The 17,900-nt window shown below is 51.7% G+C and overlaps 1 protein-coding gene across 2 annotated transcripts in view; it reads left to right on the forward strand.

Moving 5' to 3' along the window:
* Window positions 1–17,900, forward strand: part of MGAT5B (alpha-1,6-mannosylglycoprotein 6-beta-N-acetylglucosaminyltransferase B) — a 56,985-nt gene that overhangs the window by 24,037 nt on the left and 15,048 nt on the right. For both annotated transcript variants that reach the window (XM_008499754.2, XM_008499755.2), the window contains exons 4-9: window positions 3,694–3,806; window positions 5,049–5,125; window positions 6,538–6,708; window positions 7,518–7,682; window positions 8,282–8,451; window positions 17,222–17,353. In XM_008499754.2, the coding sequence (XP_008497976.1) occupies window positions 3,694–3,806; window positions 5,049–5,125; window positions 6,538–6,708; window positions 7,518–7,682; window positions 8,282–8,451; window positions 17,222–17,353 (828 nt within the window). The remainder of the gene's footprint in view (window positions 1–3,693; window positions 3,807–5,048; window positions 5,126–6,537; window positions 6,709–7,517; window positions 7,683–8,281; window positions 8,452–17,221; window positions 17,354–17,900) is intronic.

Raw genomic sequence — 17,900 nt, forward strand, 5'->3', positions numbered from 1 at the left:
TTGTCCTGGAGAGTGAGGCTGTCACGGGGATGGTGGTCAGGGGGTGATTTGTGTCCCCAGAGCAGGGAAGCAGCACCCTTCCCATCTGCTGTCTGCTCTGCCTTGGGCCTTTGGGGGGGAAAAAAAAACCCCAAGAAAACAACAAACACAACTTTAAAGAGGCAAATGGCAGCACAGACATCGTAATGAGCAAGTTGAAACCCTTCTGTAAAGTGCTCTGTGCAAATGTTGCTTTTGTTGATGCATTATCTTCAGAACATTTGCTTTTCTCCATCTGTGTCAGTCCTCCCCAAGCCACTGCTTTCCCCAGTTAATAGCAAGAAATATCAGATGAGCAAGCACATATGTTTAGGGCTTGTGCTGTGAAGACAACACACAAATAGAAAGAGATTCATCTTTGTGTAACGCCACTTTTAGAGAAGGCAGTAAAGATACAGTGCCTTGTAAAGGGATAAACGGGCTGGTTCTGAGCTGCTGTGGGGCTGGGGGCAAGAGACTAAGTGAAGGGGACCAAATTAATGCATAAAAAAGTAAAGGAAAACTCAGCTTCTGCCCATGTTATATGGCAAATGATCTGCCAATGGGGAAGGAGGCATCTTAATGGCAGCTTTTGAAATGAGATGAATACTGTATGCAGTGCGTTAGGAGGCACAGTGTGATCTGAATCTTAATCAACATGGGGAAATATAAATCTGAAAATAATAAAGATAAAATCAATATTGATGGTTAGAAGTAAAAGTACTGTATTTGCTGTAGTAAATGGTTTTAAGGTCCTGGGGTAAAATTTGTTCTAGAAAACCCATAGTAATTTACTGTAGCTTCAATAGCTGGCACAGCCCCAGTGGGTTTCGGTGCTGTTTATGTTGTCACTATCAAAAGCAACAAGGAAAAAGAAAAAAATAAAGCCACTGCTGGTCCCTGTGCAGGGGTAGGGCTGGCAGGGAGCTCTCTGCTGGGCTGGAATCTCAGCAGGGATGGGGACACGTGGAGAAATGTTCCCCTTCTGCTTCACTCTCCCTGAGCACAAAGTGCAGCTCACCTTGTCCTTCCCAGTTGCTAAGAATAAGGCATCAACTTCTGACAAGCTGCAAGAAAACCTTTCTTGCATTTGAGGTTTTGTTTTACATGTCTGATTTTTCTTGTCCCCTGCCCAGGTGACAAATGGCTGTAACAAAGGGTGATGTGACTTCTGCTTGACCTTCTTGTCATCTCTTTAACACGTTAAATCAGATTTGCTCCTCAAGTCATCACCCTAAAAACCTGGAAACATCAAGGTGGCTGATTCAGTGGTGCCCTCACCAAGGGTGAGGCCCAAGAATGCTCCTGAGCTGGGAGTGTGGCTCTTCATCCTGGGCATGAAATCCTTCCCTGAGGTCATGGGGATTTGGAGAAAACTGGTATGAGGAGAAAGGAGACTTGAGCCTGGGTATGTCAGCTGGAGGAACATTTTCTAGCGTTTTTCCATCTTCTTCTTATGTGCCAAGAGCCACTGTGAGCACTTTTGTGTCATTTTGCAGAAACCCTCTGCCTCTCAGGAAAGCCTCCTGGAGCCCTTGTGATGCAGCTGGCTTGTTTGCAAGAGCTGGAGTGAGATGATGATCAGATATGAATTTTATATCAAAGGGTTGAAATCTTTGTGCCTGGGGAGCAGCTCTCACTTACAGAGCTGGGCAAGCTGGCACTGATGCTGGATCAGGTCCATCTCCAGGTGGAAACCACTGCCCTGGCTGAAGCTGTGGCAGGATGCCAGGCTGGCTGTGAGGCTGAGCCTGGAGGAAAGCCATTTCTTCAGGATAACAATCCTGATAATTTCTTTGGATGTGTTGGTGGGTGCCCAGTGCTCAGCCCTGGCTGAGCTGAGGTCTGGAGGCGATCTGGGAGGAGATGGAGACTGGGGTTGCTGTTGGCTTTTTGGTTCCATATAATTGTTTGGGTGTTTGGAAGTGGGCTCAGATCCAAGTGAGGACTGGGATAGCTTCTGGGCAGAGGCAGAGGTTGGGTCATGGGCTCATGTAAGTCCTCTGCAGCACAGGAGCAGGGCTGCCACCACTGTGCTCTTCCTCTCTCTATGCCATGAGTGATGGAGAAACCTGAGGAGCATCCCCACCCACTGCTGTTTCTGGAGCTTGCTGGCTCTAAATTCACTGTGTCCTTGGGACATTTGCTCCTGAACTGCCCATCCCAGCTCTTCTCTCTTCACTGAGTGCCTGAGCATCACCTCTGTGGTCTGACAGCTGCTTGCTGGTGGAGAAACTGGGGCTTTGTGAGCTTTCAGGGCTGGCTGAGCCAGGCAGCCCTCAGGCCTTGAAGTATTTTATCTCCTTGGAGCCACACTGACAAGCAGAGCTCATTGCAGGTCATTTTTCTGCTTTTATTTTACCAGGGCCTCACAAGCAATTGCCCTGCTGCAGCGGTCACAGGAGCTGGAAGGGGACCTGGGGCTTATTCTCTGCAAAGGTTGAAAATTTCTTGGGGGCAATGGTGTCCTCTCCGTTTAATTATTATTTCTTAAAAGCCTAAGATCTGTGGCTCCCAGCAGAGGGATGCAGGCTGAATATTGATGGTCATAAACCATGCCAGAAGAAAAAATGTGAGCTGCTCACAAATGGACTTTAAATCAACACCCGAAGCCCTATCGGTTCATAAAACCTGAATTTTTTTAGCCTTGAGGACAGAGAGACTTTAAATCCCAGCCTTCGGGTTCACTGATCTGCTGGAGAACAAATATAAAACTTCACAGGGAAGGACCTGGTATCAACACCTATTTTTTTGTGCTGGGAGTGCTCAAGGCAGCCCTTTTGGGTTTGCTCAGTGCTCAGGACATTTCTTTCTGTGATAATGATCTCAGCAGCAGCAGGAGGGAAAAGCTGATGACCCAGGTGCTGCAGAAAGGGACATTATTTACTGTTTGTGGTGGAAGTGGCAGGGGAGGTGTTGGAGATGTTGAGCTTGCTCCTCATCCAGCCTGGCAGGGCTCTGGGTTCCCTTTTAGGTATTGCAGCAGCTTTTGATTGACACAGGGCTCGTTACAGCTCTGTCTGCCTGGGGTGCTGTGTAGATGAGTTTAATGGTGTTGTCCCCACAGGATGGCATTGATTGTGAGGCTGATGGTGTTTGGTGGGATCTGATCTCCAGCCTTGGTGGGAAAACTCCTGCAGGGCTTCCATACCCTGTCTGGTGCAGAGCTGGTGACACTTGCCCTGTCCCTTGTCCCTGCTCCTCAGCCAGGGGGCCTGGACATCTGCCTCCAGTTTTACCTGCCTTTCTCTGCATTTTTTAATGCTTTTTGGGTTTCCTTCCCTTTTTTTCCCCTGCATGGCTTCCTACACGTGCTGATTAATAACCAGAGCAGAGGATTTCCAAACACAGCATATGTTAAATAAGAAAACCAATTGTTTTCCAGCCTATTATGTGTTTCCCCATGTAAGATGCACAGATGTATCTGTCCTGACCAGCACACGATGAAAAGTGGCAGAATACTGATTTAAATAGGTTTTTGGTCAAACCTTGGAAGACAACGACCTCTTTGCCCAATACATGCTGGACCAGGTATTCCCATGTGGCATCCTGGAGCTAAGTTCAACCTGCTGGCAGCTTCCAGGGATGACCAGTTTGCTATAAGCACCCCTGGGTGCCACCACTGAGAAACATCACGTTTTCAGGGTCTATCTGTTTTGGTTTTTTTTTTTCCAGGTTCCAGCCAGCAGCCGGGTTGATGGAAAGAATCCAAGCTATAGCTCAAAACGTCTCTGACATTGCAATAAAAGTTGATCAGATCCTCAGGAACAGCCTCCTGAGTGGGAAAGGTGAGTGTCCCCATGGGTCCCCGTGCTCCAAACCTCCCAGGGGTTGCAGTTGCAATAGGGAGATCCAGCCAAGTTCATCATGACAAATCAGGTGAAAACGCAGGAGGGAGGATGCTGCTGATCTGAGGTTACCCAACTCACTCCTGTTTTCGGGACTGATCAGGACACCTGAAATTCTCTGGCAGATCTCCTGGGGCTGTTTATAGATGATCAGACCACTTCTTTGAGGGACAGGAGGTCCTGAGTGTTCTCTGAGCCTCCCTGGAGGTTTCCAGGGCTCTCCCCTTGCTGTTCCAGCCAGCTGCACAGGGAACCACTCTCCGTGGGCTCTGGCAGCAGTGATGTTCTCCTAAAAGCCAGGAAGGGCTCAAGAGCCAGGGAGATGAATTTGCAGAGGAGCAAGACTTGGGAGAGACTCATTCCTGCAGGAGTGAGGGATGGTGACAAATCTGAATTGCTGTCAGAAAGAAATGCCACAGACTTGAATGGAGAAGGAAGATGAGGAGCAGAGCCAGCACAGATACCTGGATCAAAATCTGTGGTGGTTTGGATCCAAAGCCCAGGGGCTGAGATCCAGTGCCAGGAAAGATGTTCCCATCCTAAGCTGGCAGAGCTGGGAGGGCAGCTGGGCTCTCTACATGGCTCCATGTTTCCCAAGGCTTGGGCTAGAATCATCAGGTAGAAGATGCTTCTGTGCCTTCTTCCACTTAATGTTTCTCTTTTTTTGTTACAAGCAAAGGAGGGCTTATAGGAGAGGTGGTGTCTTTTATTAATCCAGACACAGAGGAAGAAAAGGTCCTGTTACTCCTAGCTGCATTTGTGCCTGTGTTGGCCCAGTCCTCTCTCAATAGCTCAGCAGGACAATTTTTACTGCAAGTTCTCAGTGTAAAGGCTCTCAGGTGCTTCCCAGATGCTGCACCAGCTTCTGGATGATGAGCAGGAGCATATAGAAGTGGGTCTGCTCCTGGCTGAGAGCAGCAGCAAGAGACCTGCTGAAATTTTGGGAATGGGAAGGTGCTCTTGGTGTTGCAGCAGGTCTGGGGGGTTTCCTGTTTCCTCCCTGACACTGAGGAAGGTGCTTCACATCTTGATGTCCTGCTCCATTAAATGGGATGGGACTGTCTGCACCCAGCTGTGGTGCCAATGAACGTGCCCAAGGGCTGGCAGCCCCATCCCATCCCCTCCCAGCATTGTGCTCTGCCAGCACATCCCATCTCTCCCCATCCTCAAATTGTTTTCCAGCAGGGGTGGATGGCAGGAGGGACCAGTGTGAGGTGCCCAGGGACCCCAAGTACCCCGACTGTGCTGGGAAAGTGGAGGTGAGTGGGGGTGGAAGCTGCTGGGAAGGGCACAAGGCAGTGACCCTGGAGAGTTTAAACTGGGATGGGGGCTGGGAAGGGCGATGCTTCCAGAATCAACACGTTTGCTTTAAAACGAGCCCATTGCAGAAGGAGGAGCAGAGCCAAAGGAAAGCAAAGCACGGCTGTGCTGTCAGGAGGAGAAAGCACGAGGGAGGTGTTGGAGCTCCTTTGGGAGTCTTTGCTGGAGCAGTGGAGCTGTGTTCCCCCTGAGCCAGGGGACACGTTGCCTCCGGGTTGTGTCGTACAAAGCGCTGGAGCCGCGGTGCTCAGAGCTGGGCAGGCACCAGCAGGATCAGGTCCCCGAGCCCCCTCTGCTTCCAGCCCTCACTCCCTCTCCCTTCTGTGTTTAATGACAAGTGTGGGGAGGAGGAGGAGGCACTGTCACAGAGGTTTTAAATATCTGGAGCATTAGCTGCTGGCTGGGGAATAATCCCAGCCCCACACAGAAGAGCATCTTGTTAAGGGGGCCAGGACCTCCATCTCTAATGGGACATCCTGCCTGACCCAGCCTGCTCTTTACCCCTGAGTGCAGCTCAGCATTTGGCCCAGAGCATGATTGCTTTGTCAGAGACCATATTTACAGGAACTAATTAAAACTATCTCCCCCTTCCCAATCCAGCCTTCTGCTTCATACTCCGGGTTCTGCAGGGCTGAGTCTCCCTAAAAAGAAGCTGAAGGGTAGATTGAGATGATAGTGGGAGACGTATTTTCCTCTTTCCCTGGTGCCAGGCATCCTTTCCTTTCGTGAGCTGAGTAAATCCAGAAAGTAATTGAATTGTGGAAGGCTGTAACTCCATCCCCTGTCCTGGTGATTGCTACGTTTTACATACTGGGTGCAGCAACCTGGTTCCTGAGTAGATTTGGTTTTGTAGCTGAGTTAGGAAGAGCTTGAAAAGAGCTTTGTTCTGGGGGATGATTAATCACTGCTCAGGCTGAGGGTTAACCATGTGGAATCATCCCTGGGCTCTGTCTCCTGCCCTGGGGCAGTGAGATCAGCTCTACTGGATCCCTGGCAAAGCTAAGAAGAAGAAAACACCTGAAGCGTGTAATTTCCTAGGGCTGAATGGCTGTGGTCCTGGGGGACTCACATCTTGGTGTTGAAATCCAAGCTGGAAACCCAGGGATCACCCAGCAAAGCCTCTTGGTTCTGCCCCGTGAGCCCCGGAGGCAGTGGGTGGGTGAGCACTGATAGGGGCACTGGGCACACCCTGAGTTGCAGCCCCTTATGCCCCCACCCCTCGTTTCCAGCTCCCAGCTAGAGAAGGGTGGTGGAGAACAGGGGGTGCCTGGAGCAGGGGCAGCTTGTGGGGCTGGCAGGGCCCCTCCCAGCCGAGAGGACCAGCCCCACATCTTCCTTTGCCCCTTTGCAGTGGATGAGGGCCAGGTGGACCTCCGACCCCTGCTACGCGTTTTTTGGTGTGGACGGCACCGAGTGCTCGTTCCTCATCTACCTCAGTGAAGTGGAGTGGTTCTGCCCTCCCCTGCCCTGGAGAAACCGGACGGCGGCTTCGCCTTCCCCCCCACCACTACCCCGGGTGCAGGTAAGGTGGGGACAGCCCTTTTTCAGCTGGTTCTGGGGTGGGATTCAGGGGAGGTGATGGCTTCGAGGCTGCTGGAGCATTCCCAGAGGTGGTGGTGTCAGCGGGGCCATGGTGCTGCACTATGGGGGGGTTTCATAGAGTGAGAGGATGGTTTGGGTCCAAGAGACCTTGAAAGTTCATTCAGTCCAACCCCTGGCAGGCAGTCTGAACATCTTCCACCAGATCAGGTTACTCCAAGCCCTGCCCAACCCAGCCTTGAATGTTTCCAGGAACAGGGCATCTCCTACCTCTCTGGGCAAGCTGGGCTGGTGTCCCGCCCTCCTCATTTAACAGGTTTCTTCCTTGTGTCTAGTCTAAATCTCCCCTCTTTTAGTTTAAGCCACCACCCCTTGTCCTATCATTATAGGCCCTACTGAAAAGTCTGTCCCCATCTTTCTTATCAGCCCCTTTTAAGTACTGAAAGGCATGATGAGGTCTCCCTGGAGCCCTCTCTTCTCCAAGCTGAACAACCCCAACTCTCTCAGCCTCTCCACCAGAGGTGCTTCAGCCCTCAGATCATATTTGTGGCCTCCTGGACCCACTCCAACAGGTCCATATCTTTCCTGTGCTGAGGAATCTGGGGGTGTTGACATCCCTGGGATCTGGTGCCTTAAGTGGTGGAGCTCTGGAGTCAGATGTCTCCAGGGGAAACTCTCCATCCAGGAGGGACCCACAGCCACCCCCATGGGCAAACCTCCACCAGCCCCACGGCAGCTTCTCTCACAGCTGCTTTCCCAACACTCAAAACGCAGAGCATGTTCCTTTCCCAGGCAGCTTTTCAGAGTGACCTGGCTCACCTCCTGGAGCTGATTGGCACGGGCAAGGAATCCCTCAGCTTCATGAAGAAGAGGATCCGGCACTTGGCCCAGCAGTGGCTGCGGGCGGCTCAGCGCCTGGAGACGAAGCTGAACGGCAGGCAAAGGGACCAGAAACACGTAGGAACACGGGGTCTGGAAACACCCTTGGGAGCATGGGGTGTGGAAACAGGTGGGAAGTGAGCTGGCTGGGAGGAAAATTCTTTTCCAGAAGCCTGTGAGGCTGAGGGCACAGCTCTGCCTGCACGCAGCCCGTTGTGGGGCTGGTGCTGCTGAACCGTGGGGTGAATTTTGGACACGGGTCCTGGTGGGTTGGAGATGATGTCCAGCTGGCAGGCAGCCACCTGCAGTGGGCAGGGAGGTTGGGACTTCACCTCCATGGAGGTGCTGATGTGGCTGGCCCCCCAGCTTCTGTTTTTGTGGTTGCTTTGCCCTTCAGTCCCTTTGGGATGTGACATCCATCCCCAGTCCCTGGCGCACATCGGGAACGTGGAGCTGGTCCCAAGGGGCAGAGCACCAGTGGGTGGGAGCTGGTGGCCTCTGCCTGTTGGGTCTTTGCTAATTGGACATAGATCACTTGTCATTAAACCTGAGTGATTTCCCTGAGTAATTGCAGGCTGCAAAAGGAGCTGGAGGTGATCAAGGACCGTAAGTCATTTGGGGCTGGAAAATACAAATTATCCCTGTCCCAGCGCTGACCCCTCTCCTTGTCTCTCCAGATCTTGATCCATATTGGCTTCCTGACGGAGGAGTCGGGGGATGTTTTCAGCCCACGGGTGCTGAAGGGGGGCCCTCTGGGTGAGATGGTGCAGTGGGCTGACATCCTGGCTGCCCTCTTCCTCCTGGGACACAGCCTGAGGGTCACTGTCTCCCTGAAGGAGCTGCAGAGGTGGGTGCTGCAGAGCTAGGGGTGCAGGGTCCCTCCCAAGGCAGGGTCTGCCCCTCAGTTTGCCCATGGCTTGCATGGAGGTTTTGCATGAAAGCATGAGGTCAGCAGAGGTTCAGGGTCCAAAGAGAACTCTCATCAGAGGAGGGGGGTGGCAGCCACCAAGGTGTCCCTCCTCAAGAGGTGCTGGTGGTGGCTTGGAGACCTGCAGGAGGAATTTGCCAGTGCTGGGGCACCTCCTGCAGAGGGATGGGTTTTTCTGCTGTGGGGTGAAGAGCTTGCAAACAGCTACACCAGGCCACCCTGAAGTGTGTCTAGGCAGCACTCTGTCTGCAAGAGGGACCAAGGTTAGATGGGAAAAGGAAGAGGGGGAAGGTAACTGTGTGCTCTGCTCCTCCCTGCTGACCCAGTTCTGTTATTAGTGGGCTTCTGCCTGTAACCTCCCAAGGTTTCCTCACCTCCTATGAGACAGCTCAAGCTGGAGGGCTAGTGCCAGGGAAAATGCAAATTCAGATGGGTTATAAATCGAGAAAAGCCTGAGGACTGGGCAGGTTTTTGGTGATGCTAAACCAGCAACGTCCACATAATGAGAAGTGCTGAAAAGAGAGTGGAAAAAAAAAACTCCCAACGATTCTGGAAAAGAAAATAAAAGCCAAAACAACAAACAAAACCAACCCAGCCCTTGCAGCATTCAGAATTAATGAATGGAATTAGCTTCTGAGTAATTAAGTAAAAAGAATAACCCTGGTCCCAACGTAAAAGGCAGCAGCCTCTCCAAGAGGCAGGCGGGTGGCAAGGACGATCTGCATGGTGTGCTGAGCTAAATTGAAGGGCTAAATAATATCTGTGTGCTCAGGGATGAAAGAAGTTAATGGCTGGGAGGGCTGTGGTGGTGGTGTGTGGTTCTTGTTTGTGTTTTTTAATGAAGAGCCTCAGACTGGTGGTTTAAGGAGGGGAAGGAGCTGGCTGAGGCTGACTGGGGGTTTTGCAGCATCTCTTTCCCTCTGCTGGGTGGCTCTGGAGGGAGTAGGGTTGCTACCTGGAGTATTTCACCTTCCTCAGGTATTTTGGCATCAGTTGGCAGGGATGAGACCTCCTCTTCTGACATGAACTTGGATGTGTCCCCTGGGAATGCCAGCTCTGACTCTTCCCCATTGGAGCTGCTGGGCTGGGGCTGCACATCTTGCAGTTCTCTCTGTCCCCTCCTCTCCAGGTGCATGTCCTGGGCTTGGATGACACTTTATGTGCTGGGTGTCCAAATCATGGGTCCACCTCCGTGTTGATGGGGCTGGGGCAAGAAAAGACAGGACCTGAGGTTGCAGCCAGGTCCCCTCTGTCATTTTGGAGACCAAGTCCAGCATTTTCTGGGATCCTCCTGCAGCCCATCAGGGTTAATGAGGATGTTGGAGGGGTAGCAGGGGCCCCCCAAGGAGAGGGACAAGAGATTTGGTGCTGACAGGTCTGCTGGGTTCTTGCAGACCTCTCTGCAATGGCTCTGCCCTTGGGCCAGTGCCCATATGAGCAGGAGGGAGATAAACCTTTGCCTTGCCACCAGCATTTGGAGTTTAGAAAACACCTGCAATTATTTGTGAGTTACTCTTGTCTGGGGAAATCCATTAAAGCCCAGAGGGGACTTTACCTGTAGCCACAGCTTTGGGCAGAGGGATGATCAAGGGGCTGGAGCTGGGCTGCAGGGATGAGGAAAAGCCATGGAGGGCTCAGCCCAAGTGTTTCTTGTCCCTCTTGCCCCTGTGTAACCTCCCAAAGAGATCAAGCTTTGCTCAGCTGAAGATTGGGTCCTCTCCTATCCCGGGTATCTTGGGCTGAGCTTGCAGCAGGGCAGGCACCAGCACCGGGGTGGGTTTGGGGATATTTTGCTGCAGCAATGTGAATCACTGAGTCCATTTCTTGTTCATTTTCCTTTGTCACCCCCTGCTCCAGCTGTAGCTGCTCCCTCCCAGCACAGCTTTCACGGAGCAGAGGCTGGTGCCCATAAATTATTAAGCATGGAGTAACCTCTCTCCTGGTTTCTTTTTTTGTGTCTTCATATTTCTGAGCTGATTTTTCCAGGTGTATTGATCACTGGCAAGGGATCCCTGGAAGGTCTGGATGTGTACACTGCAGCCCATCCCTACCTGAAGGTTCTTCAGTATTAGCATCACTATTGATTGCAATGCAGCAGTGCCCAAAGGTGCTGGGCAGGGCTGGCTTGGAAATTCTGGGGATCAGGTAAACCAGGAGGAAAAGGAAGACCCCAGTACAAAAAGCTGGTGGGAGAGAGCTGGATGTGAACACAGGTCAGGAGTGTGTCCTGGACATCTCTATGTGCCAGGGAGCTCCTGAAAGGAGAGCTGAAATGCCAAGCAGTGAAGAACAGGAGTCTTAAATGGTTCTTCCCCTGGTTTTGGGGACCAGTGTGGATCTGGAGAGAAAGCAAGGAGCTCTGGGGATTACAGGCTCAGCCAAATGCCCCTTCGAGGGCTTGGATCCGTGGCACAGAGCTCAGCCCTGGTTTTGCAGGCATTCTCTGGTTTACCTTTGCCTGCAGTAGACCTTAAAGACCCGTGAATGCCACTGCTATTTCCTACCAAGGGGTAATTTTTCTCCTGTAACCAAACTAAGGACAGGTGTTTTGTCCTCTTTTGCCTTTCCCCAGTGAATTTGTGAGCTATTTCTGATGCATTTCGACAGGCAAGGGGTGGAAGCCGGGATTACCTGGGGGCTGGTGGGCACCCGGAGGGGGCAATGGGAAGGGAAGGCTCCGGCTGGAGCAGGGATTGGGAAACTGGTTTGTGTCGGAAGTTTGTGCAAGGAACGCAGGGACAGAGGAGGGAGCCAGCAGCATTTTGAGCCTTGAAGAAGGGAGGGAGGAAAAAATCCCAAATCTGAAAGCAAACTCGACTGTTGCTGAAAGCCCCCTTGCTGCTGGTTTGGTAGCCAAAAAGGGCTTCCAGGGAAGGTGAGAATCAAGGCTGGGGTGTGTGTGTGTTGCTTGGTAAGGGAGAAGTGTGCTAAAGACCTGAGCTGGGTTGTTAATGAGGCAGCTTAGAAGGAGATGTCGGAAAGTGACACGGAGCGGGAGCGCAAAGCCGCGGGGAGCGGAGGCTCTGCCGGCCCCGGGGGCAGGGAGGGAGGGATGGGCTCAGCCTTTTCCTCCGGGAGAAGGGGCAGGACGGGCTCTGTGAGCCAACCCCCCCTCCTTAGGGCATGGGAATGGTGATGTCGGAATCTCCAGGTGGTTTTGCGGGGCTCAGGGAGGCGGCGGTGCCGTGCTGCGAGCTGCTGGGAGTATTGATCTGGGTGACACTGGAAGGTGCTCCTTGCAATGGTCCCCGTGAAATGAACTGCTTATCAGGCAGGACAGAAAGTCGAAGAAAAGTGGATTTGATGCCTCGTGGGGTCAGGGCTTTACGAAGTGTTCTTGGAGCTTAATTGCTCTGGTGTCAAGCTCTGGACTCCTAATAGTGGCCCTGGCAAGGCACTTTATTTTCAGCACTAGCACGTATCCTGCCTGGCAGCCCCTTTCCCCACCGGGCAGTGGTGGCTGTGGCCAGCATATGGTTTGGGTGACAAGCTGCCCTCTGTGTGCCAGGGCAGTGTGGACAGCAGGGCTGGCACCGGAGCAGGAGCAGGATGAGGCTCAGCTCCCACTGCCTCCCGTCTCCTCTCATTGCCTGCTGCATCCTTAATCAGAGCTGCTATTTTCCTCTGCTTTCCCCAGCCACCAAGGTGTATTCAGGCTGCAAAAAGGGCCGTTCAGATGGAAACACCATGTCCAGACGAAGGCATTTCTAATTATTTTTTGGCAGATGAAAGCCTTCTTTCTGTCTTGCATCTGTTCACACAAAAGCCCACGCGATGCCCGGGCTCCAGGCATCACCTCCCCTCGCCAGCTGGCAAATCCAGTCCTGACATTGTTCAGAAGAGACAGAAATTGCTCGTGGAGACAGCCAGAAGTGACCAGTCGTGTGCAGTCCTGACACACGTGCCGTGGCCGTGGGAATTAGCAGCTCTGCACCGATGGGGAGGGAACCTCAGCCTCAGGTGTAGCATCAGATGTCCCTGTTACACGAGACCCAGGGTTTCTGTAAGCTGTTAGGGCCACTGGGTTGTCCCTTTTCTGGCCAGGCTTTGCTGTTTTGCTGGGACACAGTTGCACAGAGGATGCTGCAGGCTTTGGAAAAGCTGGAGGGTTGGGTATAAGTCTCAGGGGAGACTGAAGACAGTGCCCCTGGTTGTGGGGACTCAGCTGCTGCAAACCCATTCAAAGAGGTGATGGGGGCTGAACCAAGGGGTTACACAAGTGCTGGACACCCCACTCCGAGTCTGGGCTTTGTTGGATTCCCCAGCCCCCAGTTAAACTGGGAGATGTTTCCAGTGGGCATATCTTAGGGGATGGTGTTGGCAGGGGGTTGGGAGGTTAATGGGCACGAATCAGCTTTGCTCCAGTGGTGTCAGTGAAGATTTGGCTCAAATTGTTCCTTAACTGTGAGCTGTGGGGCAGTTGGGTCAGCAAGAGGCAGTCTGTCTGCTCAAGGATCTGAGTGCTCAGCTTCTGCTGCTCCCCAGCAAAGTCCCAGGATTTATTGCCTTTTCCTGGGAATTTTCTGCATGATTTACTGAATTTCTGACCAGAAGGAGTTGGTCCCTCTGGCAGCCTCCTGTGCTTCTGCAGGGTCTGGCTCTGCCCAGCCTGGAGGGAAGCTCTCAGCAGAGGATGGTGGATCCCATCACCTCCCCTGCTCTTCCTCCCCTCTTCAACTGGGAAGAAATGGTTTTACTTGCGAAAGTAAAACCACTGCAGGTGGATCAAAAAGCATTCTGTAATTCCTTGAAAAAACTTGCTTTTTAGGGTCATTGTGTCCCTTCTAGCAGGAGGAAGAGCTGGGAGCAGAGGCCATGGACTGGGGTGTTCATGGTGTGGGCTCTAATTCACACCTTAAATTGCTCATTATGGGATTGTCATAGATCCCAGGGAGCTGCCTGGGCTCAGCTCCAGCACCTTTTGTCCCTGGATAACAGCCCTGTGCTTGCCAGGCTCTTGTGGACAGGGGGAAGCTGAGGCAGCAGAGATCTCCATTTCCCCTGCTGCAGTCTGGGTTGCTGATGCCAGCAGATGGAGGTGGAGATGATGAAATTAGATAGAATATAGGATATTGGCCCAGCCTACCAGCAGATGAGATCCACTTAGTGCTGGACTCTTCAGCCCCAGGAGTGATAATGTGGAAGGAAACGTTGGGTTAATTTGAAAATAGGTCAATGGGATATAAAGATAACCCCACAGTCATCTGATTTGCTGAAATCAGAGCCTGCACTGCACTCAGGCAGGGAATGCATCCTTTGGTTGATTAAAGCACTTAGAGGGGGAAAATAGGAGGACAAGAAGCTGCTGGAGATTTATTCTGGAGTAGGCACAGCTGGTGGAGGCAGCTGGTGGAGAAGCTTGGTGCTTGCATCCGCTTGGATTGAAGCTGCTTCTGCTGCTCCCTCTCTGAGCTGAAGTGCTCCTCCTGGGTGACAGGATGGGACAAGCCACCCGGGCTCTGGAGCCTGGGCAGAAGCTGGTCACCACCTTTGGCTGGGCTGGGAAGGGAGGTTTCTCCAGGAGCAGAGATCAAGTGGGTTTTCAAACCCAAATCTCCTGGCTGTGCTGGCTGAGAAGAAGGCATTTGCACTCATCAGTTTTATTTGCATAATTTCAAGCACCATTAATGGTACATGGCAGGAGGAAAAATCAGGGAATTTCACTCCGACCATGAGTGAAATTGGGTTTAGTAGAAAATTAGTTGACTTAACAGGCAAATGATGAAAGCTTGAATAAAGAATGTTTAAATAAGGAGGAATGAAAAAAAAAAATCCCCCCCAACCTCAGAGGTGCAGCCTGGATTTGCCTGATTGGAATAATAAAATCAGTGGTTATAAAGTGCTTAGAAAGGATAAGGGGGGGCAAATGAAAGAGAGATGTTCTGCTTCAAAGACACTGGTCCTGCTTTCAGATCTATTCCTGCCTCAAAGCCTTGGTGCTGGGAGTATAAATGGAGATGGCAAGACCTGAGCCCCTGGGGTGGGGAGGAATGGCAGGTTGGGGAGCCAGACCTGCTCTGCCTGGATGATGGGAGGTTTTGTGGAGGCTTCAGTATGAGATGAACTAATTTCTGCCTCCTGCAGCCCCTTGTCAAGCTTGAACAGGGCTTTTTAATATGCCTGTCAGCAAGAGGCTGGGGTGTGCTGCAAGAGAAGTGTCAGAGTTTGGGGATTTTTGGTTTAATACAAAGCTTAGGGATCAGCTTTAGTCAGGATTCAGGGGTGGCTTGAGGAGCACCCAGAGGAGCAGAGCCTGGGGGGTAGGGACATGCTCATCCTCCAGCAGCAAAGGTATCAGAGCTGTTGCTTGCATGTTCCTGGTGATGGAGCTGGAAACAGAACCCGTGCTAACAAATGGGATATTTAGCTTTGCAGCTCTGAAACCTTTGGGGCGTAAAAATTCCCTGTCTGCTTCAGCCTCTTCCTTGGTGTCCTATTTATTGTACTGAGGTGGCTGCTGGAGGTGAGAGCCTTTCTGTTTCTGCCCAATTCTCTTTCTTCCCAAGCAGGCATGTCATGGAAAATTGTGCATGAAAGTGCTAAAACTGCTGCCTGCTTCCCTGCGGCTGCCCCGGCCGGGCTGCCCTGAGCTGATGCTTTAATATTCCTTGTGACAAGAGCAATGAAGCAGCTGCAAATGCAGCCTTTTGCCTTAAATTGAAATTCTGTGGTTTTCCTGGCTTTGGTGAGCTGTGTGGTTCCATCTTTGCTCCATCTCTGGAGTCACAGTCATGGTCATGAGTTTGGGATGAGCCATCCCTGATCTCGGGTTGGGATGGGGCTGGCAGAAGGATCCTGGTGCCCAACATTCAAGGGTTTGCAAGTCATATCAGAAGAAGATGGAGATATGGATGGGAGCAGAGCAAGAGCCCTTTATTTTAGATATAAAGGCCAACCAGTTTCACTGGCTACATAGACAGGACCCTTCTGATGATGCTGGTGAAGACCTCTGAGAGGCTGGAGAGAAACTGCTGATGATAACTCTATAACTTGATTATTCCCTGGGGGGAAAGTCATTAATTTCCAGCTCTGGATCACTGGATGAGATGCTGCATTTAGTGGTGGGTCTGGGTAAGGTGTGAGGACCTCCTGGAAGGGCTCCTTGGAGGATTCACCCTTGGGCTGTGGGGCCATTTGAGCTTCAGCTGAGTAACAGAAAGAGGTAGGAAAGGGGATTCTCAGGTTCAAAAGGGGAAATGCAGAGAAATTAGGAGAACCAGTAAGAGAGGTGACAGAGAGTGAAGGCTTCCAAGCTTGGAAATGCAAAACCTGGCTGGATCTTTTATTCCTAAGAAAAGGGAAAATACTTGGAGGGATGGCTGGGATAAATTCCCATCTCCAAATAGGAGCCCAGAAGAAAACAAAGAGAGAAATCTTGGCAGGCAGGAGGTAGGGGTGAGAATTCACACTGTCTGAGCTCAGGCTGGCAAAGTAAAACATAAATTCCTTTGCCCTGTTAGAAGGACTGAGAAAGAACCAGGGCAACTGCTGGTCTGGGCCCAAAGAGTTCTGTGGGTTTGTTTTCTCTGTGTTGCTGTTTGGGTGGGAGTGGGGTTATGAGGATGAGGAATTCTTGAAGAGGACAAAAATGGCAAAACCATTGAAGTTGTGGGGTGGATCATTTGTGTTTCTGAGCAAGCTGGCGTTCAGAAATCACAAGTACATCTAGCAAGGATTTTAGAGCAACCTGCTGAAGCTGGAAGGTGTCACAGTTTTTTCCCTGAGAAAGAGGAAGCATGGTCCAGACAAGCAGATGGGCTGTCAGGCTGGCATCAGGGGAACACTCAGCAGAACAGCTTTGGCGAGAGGGATTCATCAGTTCACGGGGGTAATTGGAAAAGGAAGGAGACAAGCTGGAGGTTTACCAGCCCTATATCCTGCCAGATTAATCCCATATCACCTTGGCAGCAAGGTAACTGCTGGTCGTGATAGAGAGATTGCAGCCAGGCTTGTTTGTCTGGATTTTCATCATGTGTTTCATTTTCTGGAGGAGGGAAGAGGAGCTGAGGACAGTTGGGGTGAGGACCTTGCTGAGAAACCACCAAGAGAGACCCTGGGGCTGGTTGCTTCTGCCTTTGTTGAATTATTTCATAAATGGGAGAAGAAAATGGGAAATATTTATGAAATGTACACAGGATCCAAGGACAGGCAGTGCCAGCAGAGAGGAGGAGAAGCTGAGGGTGCTCCGGGATGTGCTGTAAGGACAAGTAGGAGACGTGGTGCATGGTGTGAGCTGGGAGGGGCATGGGCTTGGAAACAGGGAGATGGAGGCTAAACTGGGAGCCTTGCAGGCAGGAGGATGGGAAAGACTCTGCAAGTCTGTCACTGATGTGACTGTGATGAAAGCAAAGGAAATTTGGTGTCTTCAACAAGAGAGCTGAAGGGAGCGTGTGTGTTGAATGAGATGCTGGTGACTGGAATGTCATGGAAAAGCCTGACGTCCATGTGCAGGAGCCAGGAGTTCAGGTGGAGCAGATGAAAAGATGGGGGGGGGGACTGGGACTCTCCAAAATCTCAGATTTGGGGCCCAGGAAATAAAGGCTGGGAGAGGAGAACCATCTGCCTCCCCCTCCAGCACCAGGAGGGCTGGTGGATGCCCCTGTTAAACCCCCAGCAGGGAAATGGGGGTTTGAGCTGCAGGGCTCTTGTTGTGCTGGGGTGCTGACCCATCCCTCCTGACTCCCCCCAGTCACTTAGGGGTGCCCCCAGGCCGGGGAAACTGCCCCTTGACCAGTCCTCTGCCTTTCGACCTGATTTACACCGACTACCACGGGCTCCAGCAGATGAAGCAGCACATGGGGCTCTCCTTTAAGAAATACAGGTGAGCAAAACCATTGCCTTCTCTTACTCTCTGTTTCATTAATGAGCAAACACAGACTAATGCTAATGACCTCAAAGTGTAACACCCCTCCCCCCCCACATCCCAGAAGCCTTGGATTGCAGCTTTGGGTTTTGCCTGGCTCTGGCAGCAGCCACCCTGCTGGGTCCCCCCCTGCCACAACAAAACTCACTCTGGAGCCTCACAGATTGGACAGAAAACTTCATTAAAAGACCTTGAACTGTGGGGAAAAAAAAAAAAAAAAAGCCCCTGTGTGTGCCTGGGGTGTGTGTGTGCTTCCAGGTACCCTGCCTGCAGCTGGGCTGGACACCCCATGGAGGGAAGCAGGAGGTTTTTCTGCTTGCAGGAAGCAGAGCCCTGTCCCTGACTCCTTCGTCATTCAGACAAATGTCATCATCCCCTGGTACATCACCAGCCAGGAAAAGAGGCAATTTAATTTAGTCCTGATAGTCCTGCTATTTATTATGTTTTCTCCCATCTCTTCCACTATCCTACACAATTTTATTAGAGGGGAAAGATGGCACACTGT

The sequence above is a fragment of the Calypte anna genome, chromosome 18, assembly GCF_003957555.1.
Source record: "Calypte anna isolate BGI_N300 chromosome 18, bCalAnn1_v1.p, whole genome shotgun sequence".
In the NCBI taxonomy this organism is placed as follows: Eukaryota; Metazoa; Chordata; class Aves; order Apodiformes; family Trochilidae; genus Calypte; species Calypte anna.